General features: G+C 39.4%; 1 protein-coding gene across 1 annotated transcript; it reads left to right on the top strand.

The window, feature by feature from the left end:
* Positions 1 to 2,641: 2,641 nt before the first annotated feature.
* On the top strand, positions 2,642 to 10,888 carry LOC117410698 (calcium homeostasis modulator protein 6). Its single transcript, XM_034017446.3, has 2 exons — positions 2,642 to 3,249; positions 8,279 to 10,888. Exons 1-2 carry the CDS (start codon positions 2,707 to 2,709, stop codon positions 8,693 to 8,695), a joined length of 960 nt encoding a protein of 319 aa, XP_033873337.1. The 5' UTR covers positions 2,642 to 2,706; the 3' UTR covers positions 8,696 to 10,888.
* Positions 10,889 to 13,280: the final 2,392 nt, after the last annotated feature.

The raw sequence follows: 13,280 nt of genomic DNA, 5'->3' as shown, positions 1-13,280 counted from the left end.
TTTCAGTGGCGCCGCTGGGGCCAGAAGCAATACATTCTTTCTGGTACTAGCCATGTTTTGCTTAAGAAAGCACTGCTCTGCCTAGTGATCTTTATTGTTAAACTATTCTTATACCGTATTTATAAGAAATAAACGCCTAGTTTCACAGTTAAACCAATTATAAAAACTGAATAATGAATAAGACGTCTAACTGTCTGGGTATCCTTTTCTGCTTGGCTAAATCAAATTAAAAAGGTGCCTGTGTTGTTATTGCACAAGGTATACAGTACCAGCAGGCCCACTGTATAATTGTGTTTGATGACAAAATGTATGTTTATTACATAGACTATGGCTTTTTAAAATAGTGTTTTCATGTGTCGCGCCCCCGAAATAAATATAGCCAGACTACGCCACCTTATGTTTAAAGAAAATAAGGAATTCTGTTCTATTATAATTACCTTCTACTTTCATTGACAGGTTCGAATTATCAACAACGGGGGACAGCAACTAGCCCACATCAAAGAACAGACAAGAAGCAATATGCAATTCTTTATTAAAAACAGATAATATTCAAAACTTGGCATTAGTATAGCACACCTCATCACTAACAAGAAAAGTCAAAGTGGTACAGCAAAATAATGTGCATGACCAGTCCTTATTCAATATTGCACTTGCCCTGGCTGGATTGTCGGTAGGGGACGTGGTTCCAATCTCCTGTCACCCCAAATTTCAAAACTGCTCAATTATCCCTTCCCCAACAGGGGGCGCCACTCCACCACTGAGTCCAAGCCAACAGACTAATAACACCAAGCCTTCCCCAGAGTCAATTGAGTGGAGAAAGAACGTTTCAATCTGCAACAGAGCAGGGCCTCCAGTCTCGATCTAAAATAAGATATTGCACAAGACACAGGTTTCCTGATAAAAATAAAGCAAAGGATCAATGCACTTCAAGACATTTCAATTCATCTGCTACTTTATACAACAAATTAAAATATAATAAAACCAGAAAGATTACTATTAAGCAAATTACTAATTAAAATTAATCACAAACACATATCTAACCATATATCAATACACATATAGCTAGATCTATATATAAACAGACAGTATAATCTAGTAACAGATATAACCTAACAGCATATCCAACCTAGCAGCTTTATGTAGTTTAGCAACAGATAGTCTAACAGCGTTATATAATTTTAGCAACAGATACAATTTAGCAGCATTGTCTAGTGTAGCAGCCAAGTATAATCTACCAGCATTTGTAGCATTAAAATACAGCCCTGCATCAGTTTAATTCTGGCTGTAATGTAAGGCAGGGAACAGGGAAAAGACTCCGCTGATAAGTTATAATAAAAAGTAACAATAGCTCAATGAGAAGGTGTGTGACTACTGCAGTTCAAGCATAATGCACCACAACAAAACACTTAGCTGATGGATGACGACCCACAGCACAACTCCCAATCCAGCGTCTCGGGCAGCTCTCTCTCTCAAAGTGCTCGTGCTTTTCACTTCTCTCCAACCAACGCCGCTCAGCTGGTCGTCTTCAACTCCTCACGTCCCGATTTCTCTTTAGTCTCGTTCCCAGTACACCAAGTGTCCCGTACTACTGCCAACAACACCCCAAATTCCTCACATCCTGGTCCCGTGCCGCTACCTGCAACACTCCGATCTCCTTGCTTTCTTTAGTCTTATATTCGTGTTGTTCTTTTCTCTATCCCCGCATTCTGCTTTCTCCCTATCTTGTTTCTTCCTCTTTCTTTTCGTTCCGCCTTGTTCTAACTTCGTTTCCTCACTTTGTTTTCTGACCTCATTTTCTGAACTGCGTCTCTCTCTATATCCTCTTTTTTCCTCCCTCTTTATAGTGCACAGCTGATTAAATTATTGTCCACACCTGCGATCCAAACAGTGATTTCAAGCGGTAGACACCGGTGACGTTGCCATAGGAACAGGTAACACAGCGTGTGTACGAAAACGTAAAAACAAAATAAATCAATACATCAATAACGTGCTTAAATTAAATCATTCCAACAACACATTGTGAAAAAAAAGGAAAAATAAATAAAACATTCTAAAAATCACAACAATATAATTCAATAAATCACATACACTTTTGTCACCCGTGACACATGTACATATTATTATCACAAAATCATGGCGTCACATGTAGAGTCTTCCACTTCCCGGGTTAATGGGACCCCTGAGATCACAGTTTCCCAAAGACAACACTAGAACGTCACTCATACTGTCTGAACACTAAATTAAAACTACAAATGCCTTAGCCTGAAATCGAGTTGAATTCAATTAATTAAAGCAAAAAGTCCATCAGAAAAACAGGACGCGACTAGCGTCAAGTTTGCTTACGCAAATTACAGACGTATTTTTTTACACCTGTTCTTATTCTAGTACCGATGAAACGTATCCGATTGATGTTTTCTAACTGTTTTTAAAAAAAACCCCTACAAATTAAGTTTTCCTTTTCACAGGAAAACAAACACGCATTTGGACTAATAAACGTAAATCTGTTACTATAAGGAAGCTACATTTGAATAATAACGAGCTTTCTACTTCTAGAAAGTGAAACCACGTAGTAGTACGCTACTGCTAACTACTAGCACGTTAATATTGCAGCATCAAATCAAGGAACTCCCAGACCAGACCAGACCGGACCAGTACAGTAAGTAGCGGAAACTTGTTCAGAGCAGGCGGTGTATAAACAAAGCACAGATGGAAAAGTTTAAAACAGTTCTCACTTTGGCTCAGAAGCAGCAGACGAGCTTAAGCTTCGGGTTCGTTGCTTTGTTCACAGCTGGGGGAGAACAAATATTTTCAACCGCTGTCTTCAGATGTCCTTGCAGTTCCTGGAACTTTCTCTACGGCTGCGTTTTTCTCTTGGTACCTTCTCTCGTGCTGCTGTTGCTGGGTTACCTACTCAGCAGTAAAACCTGGAGGCTTTTAACTGGCTGCTGTATGAATACATCAAAGATTTTCAAGATGAATAATATTTGTGGCATTATCAAAGTGCTCGTACAGGTTACTGTAAATGCATCGGTTGCGCCGCTTACCTGGGTTGCGGTAGCACTGCTGCACGGCAGCTATTATGAATGTGCCATGACTGGTTGTAACAATACAGCCTACATTGAGAAGGTATGCGACGGCAAGTCCAAATCATGTTTTCAAGACTTTCACAGACTGCCTTGCGCCGGTAAGTCTTCATTGTCGGCATCTGACAGGGAAGATGTTTTACAGGAGATACGAGCGCAGTCACAAGTAAGAAACTTTAAAAATATAACCAGGATGTTTGTTTGTTTGTTTGTTTGTTTGTTTGTTTGTTTGTTTGTTTGTTTTGTTTTGTTTTGTTTTGTTTTGTTTTTGCTAGGTCTGTCGTTTTATTATTATTATTATTATTATTATTATTATTGTTGTTGTTGTTTTTGTTGTTGTTATTATTTGTATTATACTTTCACATTACATTTATTTTTGTACACCGTTTCAACAGTATATTTAAAAAAAAGGTGTGTTCAGGTATTTAATATTTGAATAAATGTATTAAGTAATTGTGTTTTCAATTTGATATTAAATTCAAATTTACCACTGTAACAGGAACTGAAAATGCATTGTCATTCTTGAATTATTAGTAGACGCCGTTCTCTTGAAAACAACAATACTATTTAATATAGTACGTGAATACTTAACTGTTTTTTGGTTGTTTTTTTTTACAATTTAAAGGTGACTGAAAATATAATAAAATGAGAAAATAAAATACAGAACAACATTTAAAACAACACAAAAACGTATTCTTACCCGTCCCTTTTTTTTAAAAAAACAATAGTAAGATCTATACAAGAGATCTCACATTTCAAAAAGCCAGCAGTAAATAGGCGAGGTTCAAGTTCTCCTGTTTCATAATATGACTCAATTTCCTGTGGCCTATAGGTTGCATTTATTTAGGTTAAATTTCAGTCACTGAAAACGTGTACACTGAAGACACAGCTTTTGTAGACTTTTCAAGTAGTTTTTTGTCAATTGCCATTCATACATATTGTTTATTTATTCCCATTGTTGCAAAAATAAAAGAATTACATTATTTTGTGAACAGATGTTAGTAGCAAGTTACTCAATGTGTATAGACTCTGTGTACAGTAGGTACAGTGCCTATGGTAAGTATTCACCCCCCTTGGACGTTTTCACAGTTTGTTGTTTTACAAACTGAAATCGTAATGCATTTACATGGGATTTTTTTTCCCCTTTGATTTACACAACCTACACAACACTTTCAATGTGTGAAAAAATGGGGGGTGGTGGGTGGTGGGGGGGGGGGGGGGGTGAAAAAAGAAATCAATTAAAAATAAAAAACTAAAAAGTCTTCATTAGATAAGTATTTACCCCCTTTGCTATGACACTCCTAAATAAGCTCAGGTGCAACCAATTGCCTTCAGAATTCACACAGTAAGTTAAATGGAGTCCATCTGTGAGCAATAAAAGTGGTTCACATGATTTCAGATTAAATACACCTGTCTCTGTACGGTCCCACAGCTGGGTAGTGCATTCAAAATGATACTACCATGAAGATCAAGGAGCTTTCAAAACTACTCCGGAATAAAGTTGTGGAAAGGCACAGATCAGGGGAAGGGTATAAAAAGATTTCAAAGGCATTAAATATCCCTTGGAGCACAGTCAAGTCGATCATTAAGAAGTGGAAGGTACAGTGCCTTGCGAAAGTATTCGGCCCCCTTGAACTTTGCGACCTTTTGCCACATTTCAGGCTTCAAACATAAAGATATGAAACTGTAATTTTTTGTGAAGAATCAACAACAAGTGGGACACAATCATGAAGTGGAACGAAATTTATTGGATATTTCAAACTTTTTTAACAAATAAAAAACTGAAAAATTGGGCGTGCAAAATTATTCAGCCCCTTTACTTTCAGTGCAGCAAACTCTCTCCAGAAGTTCAGTGAGGATCTCTGAATGATCCAATGTTGACCTAAATGACTAATGATGATAAATAGAATCCACCTGTGTGTAATCAAGTCTCCGTATAAATGCACCTGCACTGTGATAGTCTCAGAGGTCCGTTTAAAGCGCAGAGAGCATCATGAAGAACAAGGAACACACCAGGCAGGTCCGAGATACTGTTGTGGAGAAGTTTAAAGCCGGATTTGGATACAAAAAGATTTCCCAAGCTTTAAACATCCCAAGGAGCACTGTGCAAGCGATAATATTGAAATGGAAGGAGTATCAGACCACTGCAAATCTACCAAGACCTGGCCGTCCCTCTAAACTTTCAGCTCATACAAGGAGAAGACTGATCAGAGATGCAGCCAAGAGGCCCATGATCACTCTGGATGAACTGCAGAGATCTACAGCTGAGGTGGGAGACTCTGTCCATAGGACAACAATCAGTCGTATACTGCACAAATCTGGCCTTTATGGAAGAGTGGCAAGAAGAAAGCCATTTCTTAAAGATATCCATAAAAAGTGTCGTTTACAGTTTGCCACAAGCCACCTGGGAGACACACCAAACATGTGGAAGAAGGTGCTCTGGTCAGATGAAACCAAAATCGAACTTTTTGGCAACAATGCAAAACGTTATGTTTGGCGTAAAAGCAACACAGCTCATCACCCTGAACACACCATCCCCACTGTCAAACATTGTGGTGGCAGCATCATGGTTTGGGCCTGCTTTTCTTCAGCAAGGACAGGGAAGATGGTTAAAATTGATGGGAAGATGGATGGAGCCAAATACAGGACCATTCTGGAAGAAAACCTGATGGAGTCTGCAAAAGACCTGAGACTGGGACGGAGATTTGTCTTCCAACAAGACAATGATCCAAAACATAAAGCAAAATCTACAATGGAATGGTTCACAAATAAACATATCCAGGTGTTAGAATGGCCAAGACAAAGTCCAGACCTGAATCCAATCGAGAATCTGTGGAAAGAACTGAAAACTGCTGTTCACAAATGCTCTCCATCCAACCTCACTGAGCTCGAGCTGTTTTGCAAGGAGGAATGGGCAAAAATTTCAGTCTCTCGATGTGCAAAACTGATAGAGACATACCCCAAGCGACTTACAGCTGTAATCGCAGCAAAAGGTGGCGCTACAAAGTATTAACTTAAGGGGGCTGAATAATTTTGCACGCCCAATTTTTCAGTTTTTTATTTGTTAAAAAAGTTTGAAATATCCAATAAATTTCGTTCCACTTCATGATTGTGTCCCACTTGTTGTTGATTCTTCACAAAAAATTACAGTTTCATATCTTTATGTTTGAAGCCTGAAATGTGGCAAAAGGTCGCAAAGTTCAAGGGGGCCGAATACTTTCGCAAGGCACTGTATACGGCACCACCCAGAATCTGCTTAGAGCAGGCAGCCAGGTAAGAAGGGCATTGGTCAGAGAAGCCAGCAAGAGGCCAATGACAACTCTGAAAGACTTACAGCGTTACATGGCTGAGATGGGAGAAACTGTCCATGTGTCAACAAATGTATGGAAGAGTGGCAAGAAGGAAGCCATTTCTGATATAAGCCCATGTAAAATCCCGCTTGGAATTTGCAAAAAGGCATGTGGGAGACTCTGAAAAGATGTGGCAAAAGATTCTGTGGTCCAATGAAACAAAAATTGAGCTATTTGGCCTAAATTCAAAGCGTTATGTCTGATGCAAACCCAACACAGCACATCACCCAGGTAACACCATCCCTACTGTGAAGCATGGTGGTGGCAGCATCATGCTATGGGGATGCTTTTCATCGGCAGGGACTGGGAAGCTTGTCAGGGTAGAGGGCAAAATGGATGGAGCTAAATACAGACAAATTCTTGAGGAAAACCTGCATCAGTCTGCAAAAGACCTAAGTGGGATGGAGATTCACGGAGAGTGGCCCAGTCAAAGCCTGGACTTGAATCCGACTGAGAATCTGTGGCAAGACTTGAAAATTGCTGTCCACCAATGATCCCCATCCAACTTGACAGAGCTTGAACAATTTTGCCAAGAAGAATGGGCGAATATTGCACGATCCAGATGTGCAAACCTGGTAGAGACTTACCCCAAAAGACTCACAGCTGTAATTGCTGCCAAAGGTGGTTCTATCAAGTATTGACTTAGGGGGGTGAATACTTATCTAACCAAGACATTTCAGTTTTTTATTTTTCATTAACTGTTGTTTCACAATAAAAATGATCTTGCCTCTTCAAAGTGTTGAGTAGGTTGTGTAAATCAAAGGAAAAAAAAAATCCCATTTAAATGCATCAAGATTTCAGGTTGTAACACAACAAACTGAAAACGTCCAAGGGGGGTGAATACTTACTTTAGGCACTGTATCTAACAATTTTGGTTAAACATAGAAGTTCTACATTTTTTTATTCAATATTTATTGCTCTAATTTAAAATAAGAAATCCATACAAATACATGTTGTTGTAATTCATAATTAAAAGTTACACATCAAGGCTTCTCACAACAGCATTTCTGATTGGTTACTAAGATTCTCACTGTGTTAAGTCATATAGGTTTCTTTTATTGTAAAGTTAAAAGATTCAAGAAATTAAGTCTGTAAATAAATAAATAAATAAATAAATAAATAAATAAATTAGACTCAAGTGTGCCTTAATTGCTCATTACTATTTTTAAGATTTTAGTTTTTGCTTTTTTTTTTGCTTTGACCATTTGTCAAAGAGGCTGGGATTGTATTGTTGATATATTGAAGTATTAAAGGTTGAAACTAACTATTACACATTATAGAGTGTTTAAAAAAGTGATAGCAGCAGTTTTATCATAACATACTTAAAATATATAGAGCTAACAAAATAACTACAATAAAACCTAATAGGAATTAGCACGTTTTCTTATACAAGAAATACACATTATGGTAAAGATGTATTAAATTTTTTGAGTTGTATTTTTAAGTTAGCAATATGCTGAACTCTTGTAATTTTTCCAATAAAAGTCACATGATGAATTGAAAACAAGTCATAAGAATCTTGCAGCGATTGGTTACTGAGTGAGAAGGAAAGCCAAGGCATAAGGACTTCAAAAGCCATGCTTTCTCTCAGTAACCAATTGCTGCTTTTCCTGTGACATATTTTTTCAGTGTGTCTGTATTCATCATGCAAACTTTATCAGAAAAATCTACAAGAGCGTATGGCAGTTGTTGGTTCATAATGGTACCATGAAAGACACATTTACCATATTGTGTGCGTCTTTCAAATACAAAAATGTGAGACGTACGAAGTGACAGTAATATGTATTAGGTGATATACCCTGGAATAATGTTATCCTTCAGCTAAATGTGTTTTAATTGATATAGGTGCTGGGATGGGTGCTGATAGCGACCATCACAGTCATTGCCCTGGCCTTTACCTGTGTCACCCGGTGCCGCTCCCCCGTCAGTTTTCTTCAGCTCAAATTCTGGATGGCTTACATGCATCAGGAGAACGAGCTGTTCGAAAGCCTTGCCACAGAACATGCGAAGAACCTTGCCCAACGAAACATCAAGAGCTTTTTTGAATCAACAGAAGCTCCTGCAATGAAGACACCTGACAACAAAGCATGGGATAAAATCTCAGCCCTGTACAAATTTAGTACTAAAGATCATTACTATAGCAAGTTACACAAGTATGTTGAAACCTGTGGTGAAAATCATAAGAAATCAACCAGGTCCGGAGAATGTGATTTTGAAAATCCTACAGTTCTGAACTTTGTTGATGGATCAAATTTTTTGTGAAGGTGTGATTTAACAAAAGCATGAATCAGAGAAGGGCAACTCCTTTTTATTGGGCCAGTCTACACCAGATTTTAGGGCCAGAGTTGCCCATACCTGTACTAAATTAAATCACTTAATACGATTCCAAAGTATTGACATCACTTCCTTTTTTACAGACCCGTAGCCATTGTCCTGAACAGAAGGGCCCAATTCATAGAGATGGGTCAAGGGGTGCTATATTTTTAAATATGTTCTATGAAATATTCTGCTACCCGTCCGCTCCAGCTCATCCAAAACTCTGCTGCTCGCCTTGTCTTTTCCCTTCCTCATTTCTCCCACGCTACACCGCTGATCCGCTCTCTGCACTGGATCCCTATCGCTGCTCACATCCAATTCACAACCCTTGTACTTGTTTATCGCTGTCTCGACCTTTCTGCTCCCTCATTTCTCCCTACACCACTTCTCGCCCCTCCGGTCCTCCAGCAGGCTAGCTGTATGCCCCCCCCCCCCTCCACTCCCCTGCCTCCAGAGCCCGCTACTTCTCCACCCTTGCCTCTCAGTGGTGTAACGACCTACCCACAGATATCAGGACTGCTCAGTCCCTGACCACCTTCAAGTGCCTCCTCAAGACACACCTGTTCAGACAGCATCTGTAAACCTCACAACTCTCGATCATACTGGACTACATGGCACCCAATTGTACCAGTACTTGCATCAGCTTGCACTTGCACTGAACTGCTCCATACCCTGCCACACTCTACTACTGCTCCTAACTATAACTATTTACTGTACCTTGTATTTGATTTTACACTTATAGGTAACCATACTCAGGTTTTTGTAATTACTCTTATTTGAAATCATTCTCATACTTACTAGGTGTTCTTACTGGACTTTACTCATAGAAGCAAATATTTACTATAAGTTTTAACTGCTCCTAGTCACACTCGCTGTTATAATTTATTGTATTCCTTATGTTGCTCTTACTTGATTTTGATCTTATTGTACTTTCATAAGTGCTTTTATCTGTATTATGATATTCTGTGATGTTTTGTGATATTTTATAATGTGATACTCTGTACTGTGATATTTTGTAACAATTGTAAGTCACCCTGGATAAGGGCATCTGCTAATAAATAAATAAATAAATAATAATAATAATAATAATAATAATAATAATAATAATAATAATAATAATAATAATAATGAAATCAACATGTCAAAAGTCCTGTTGAAAGTGATGTCTTTTTATGCCATTGTCTTAAAAAGTGTGATAACCAAATTATACCTCTCATTAACATCTCTCATCAGGGCCCATGTACAATAAGTGTTTTCCCTGCCGCAACAGAATAAGTTCACGTCAAATGAATGTTCCGGGTAATTATAAACCTCTCAGATCATCTCATCCATTCAAGTTCTGAGCAAATCGTTTATCATCCTGTAAAATCTCACAGGACTTCACAATCTCGACAGCCTCATCAATTCCACACAGCTTAAGTGATCCAGTCCAAAAAACAACCTAAAAACACAGGTAATAAAGGTCATGACCAAAATGGTTTATAATAGCATTAATATTCTCCACAACTGTTATTTCCTGTTGATAACTGACCTTGCCTTCAGCTCCGGACATCTATCTAGTTTAGTAGAAAAACAAAAAAAATAACTAAATAAGTTATTTCTAAATTGTTCGGAAAAGTCTTTCTGCTGCCTCGCCATGTAAACTACATAGAGTAGAGAAAATGGGACCAATGGATTAATAGATTTGTTTTACATCTTCCCACCTGGGGGTAAATACAACAGCAAAACCTGTGGTATAAGAATGCAACCTTAGCTATGTGTGTGCCTTTAGTATTACTACATAGTTTACCATGGAATGTTTTATAGTTTTTAATGATTACTAGTTTTGTAACATTAGCATTTGTCATTTTCAGAAAAAAATATTCAAATTTTACTTTGCTGCAAAATACTTTAAACAATCTGGTTCATTTTGTTTTCCTTTGATAGACATGTTGATTAATTTGTTGTTGATTTTAAAAAAGGCCTGTAAGGAAACATCAATATTGGTTCCATATTTACACAAATTGCTTTGATGTATGTAACAATTACTTATTTCATTAATCAGTGTCAATGATTTATTTTGTTTTGTTTTTTCTGTACTGTTTAATATTGCACTTTCTTTACCACTGTTTTTGTAAAAATAAAAGCTTTTTTTCAAAAGATCATTGAGGAAATTGTTGAAATCTCAGGCACAAGCTAAAATAAAAATTGTCTGTGAAACTGCTGAAATCGTAATATTTATAAATACTTCTCATGCCAGTTTCATGTGACAGTCTGCCCCCCTTTTCTGTATGTGGATCTTAGGTTCAACTCAAGCTACCACTGACCCTTTGTATTTTAATTTAAAAGTTCATCCCTCCAGTTTAATGAGTTACACCCAATTACAGTACAAGGAGCTGTCAGGCGAATATGATGGACTGTACCCACCATGTGCACATCACCTCCAGACAACTAACTGTAGACAGCACATGCATACAGGATAAAGTAAAAAGATGTCAAAGATAACCAAAAAACCCAGCTTTTCTAATGACCCACAACCAACGCTTACAGATTTGATATAAGATACATACATATATTGATGTGATACACCCATCCGAAAGTTCTTTGTACAGGATATTCTGTATCAGATGGCTTGAATCAGATGGCAATGACATCACATTAAAATTAGCTTTACTGGTTAATTGTATCTATTAAAGTATAGTATACAGCTATAGCTATACCTAGAATTTTAGGATTGAGATATAATTTAAAAAAAAACAACTATATGAACATAATTTGATGTTTTATTTAACATCATAATAGTAGTACAGTATTTCATGTTAGATTTCAAAATGTCACATTTTTCAGTTTTTGTCAGTTTTTTGTTAAGTGTATGTAAAACCACAAAGCGGTATGTAATTCAATATGTTAACATCCAAGAAGAGGAGTGCCCAGCGCCACAGGCCCTGTGCTGCTGTCAGCACTGCCCCCCCCAGTGTTGTCACTTCCAGAATACTCAGTGCCACCACCACTGGTAGAGTACCCCGCACCCCTGTCAGCTGCACGTTAGGAGGGGCCAGCATTGCTGCCAGCATTGTGGCTGCCAGCATTTCCTCTGCGAGCATTTCCGCTGCTAGCATTGGCACTGTCAGCATTGCTGATGCTGGAGGGCCCTACACTGCTGCCTGCATTTCCACTGTCAGCATTGTCACAAATAAAGCACTGTACCATCACCATCGCTATTCTAAACTAACACCCATGATCACCCTTTTTATACACCTGCTTTTGCAGGGAGGAATTTAACCCCTTCCCTGCCACCTAATATTCCTCACACCTGTGCACCGGCAGGGCTTTCACCCTGCCAAGCTGCCGAGATTGTCTTCAGCAAAAGGCAGGATTGGTACAGAGCGTAACTTTTGTCCTGGCCTCTGTAAAAGTTAAACAGACTTTTGCTATGGAGAATGCCTGCATCTCGCTCACCCACTTTGCAGAGGGGACAGCAAGCAAACAATCACTTGAGTGATAAATATTTCAGCTCAGCTGAATGCATGGGATCAAACTGAGGCTTCAAGAGTGCACTGAGCACCACATTTAACCTCCAGCGAGGAACAATGTCCTTCATAGGCGGCCTGAGCCGCAGAACCCCTTTCAAAAATTGACCCGCCATGAAGCTGAGCTCAATTTTGACATGGCAAGCTGAATGGCTGCCAGATAGACCATTAATGTAGGGGGATTCCCCTCATCAAACAGGTCCTGCAAAAATTGCAGTGTTACTGCCATGGGACAAGTTGTGGGGTCGAACCCACGAGGCAGACACCACGTCTAAAAGATCTCCACATGTACCTGTACTGGGAATGTGTGGACACTGTTCTGGCATTTTGTAAGATGTTAATAACCCCACTGGACAGACCCAGACAACTCAAATGCAGCCATTCAGTGGCCAGACCCAAAGCTACAAGCTCGATAGGTCGGTATGCCATAAGGTTCCCCGTGCCTGACTGAGCAGGTCATGGCGTTTGGGCAGTCCCCACGGCTGGCCACTCAGGAGCTGCATCAGGGTTTAAAACCAGTCTCCTGGGCCACTAAGAGGCTACTAGGAGCACCTTGGCCCGGTCCTGCCTGATTTTCTCCAGACACAGCAGGAGTAAGGCGAGCTGTGGGAAGGCATATAACACTTGCCTCGGCCACTGGTGTGCCAAGGCATCTACTGCCAACACGTCCCCACCTCCTATTATGGAGAACCAGAGGGGACAGTGGGTTAATTACTGGGAGGCAAGATATCTATCTCTGTTCTCCAGAACTTCTCTCAAATGAGGCTCACCACCTTGGGGTTACCCTCCACTCTGAGGCGCTGGGACCCTCCTTGAGAGGAGGTCCACCGCCCAGTTTATCACCCCTGGCAGATGTACTGCCCGCAGTAAGAGGAGGTTCTCATGTGCCCAGAGTAAAAGCTTACAGGCCATGCGATGGAGACTGGGCGACCTGAAGCCGCCCTGGTGGTTGATGTAAGCCACCACTGTTGTGTTGTCTGTACAAACAAGATATGCCTCCCTCAAACCTTCTGAAAGAAATG

Source organism: Acipenser ruthenus, chromosome 6 (genome assembly GCF_902713425.1).
Source record: "Acipenser ruthenus chromosome 6, fAciRut3.2 maternal haplotype, whole genome shotgun sequence".
Classification (NCBI taxonomy): Eukaryota; Metazoa; Chordata; class Actinopteri; order Acipenseriformes; family Acipenseridae; genus Acipenser; species Acipenser ruthenus.
The sequence above is the reverse complement of the archived record's forward strand: the minus strand, read 5'-3'. Positions and strand labels throughout refer to the sequence as shown.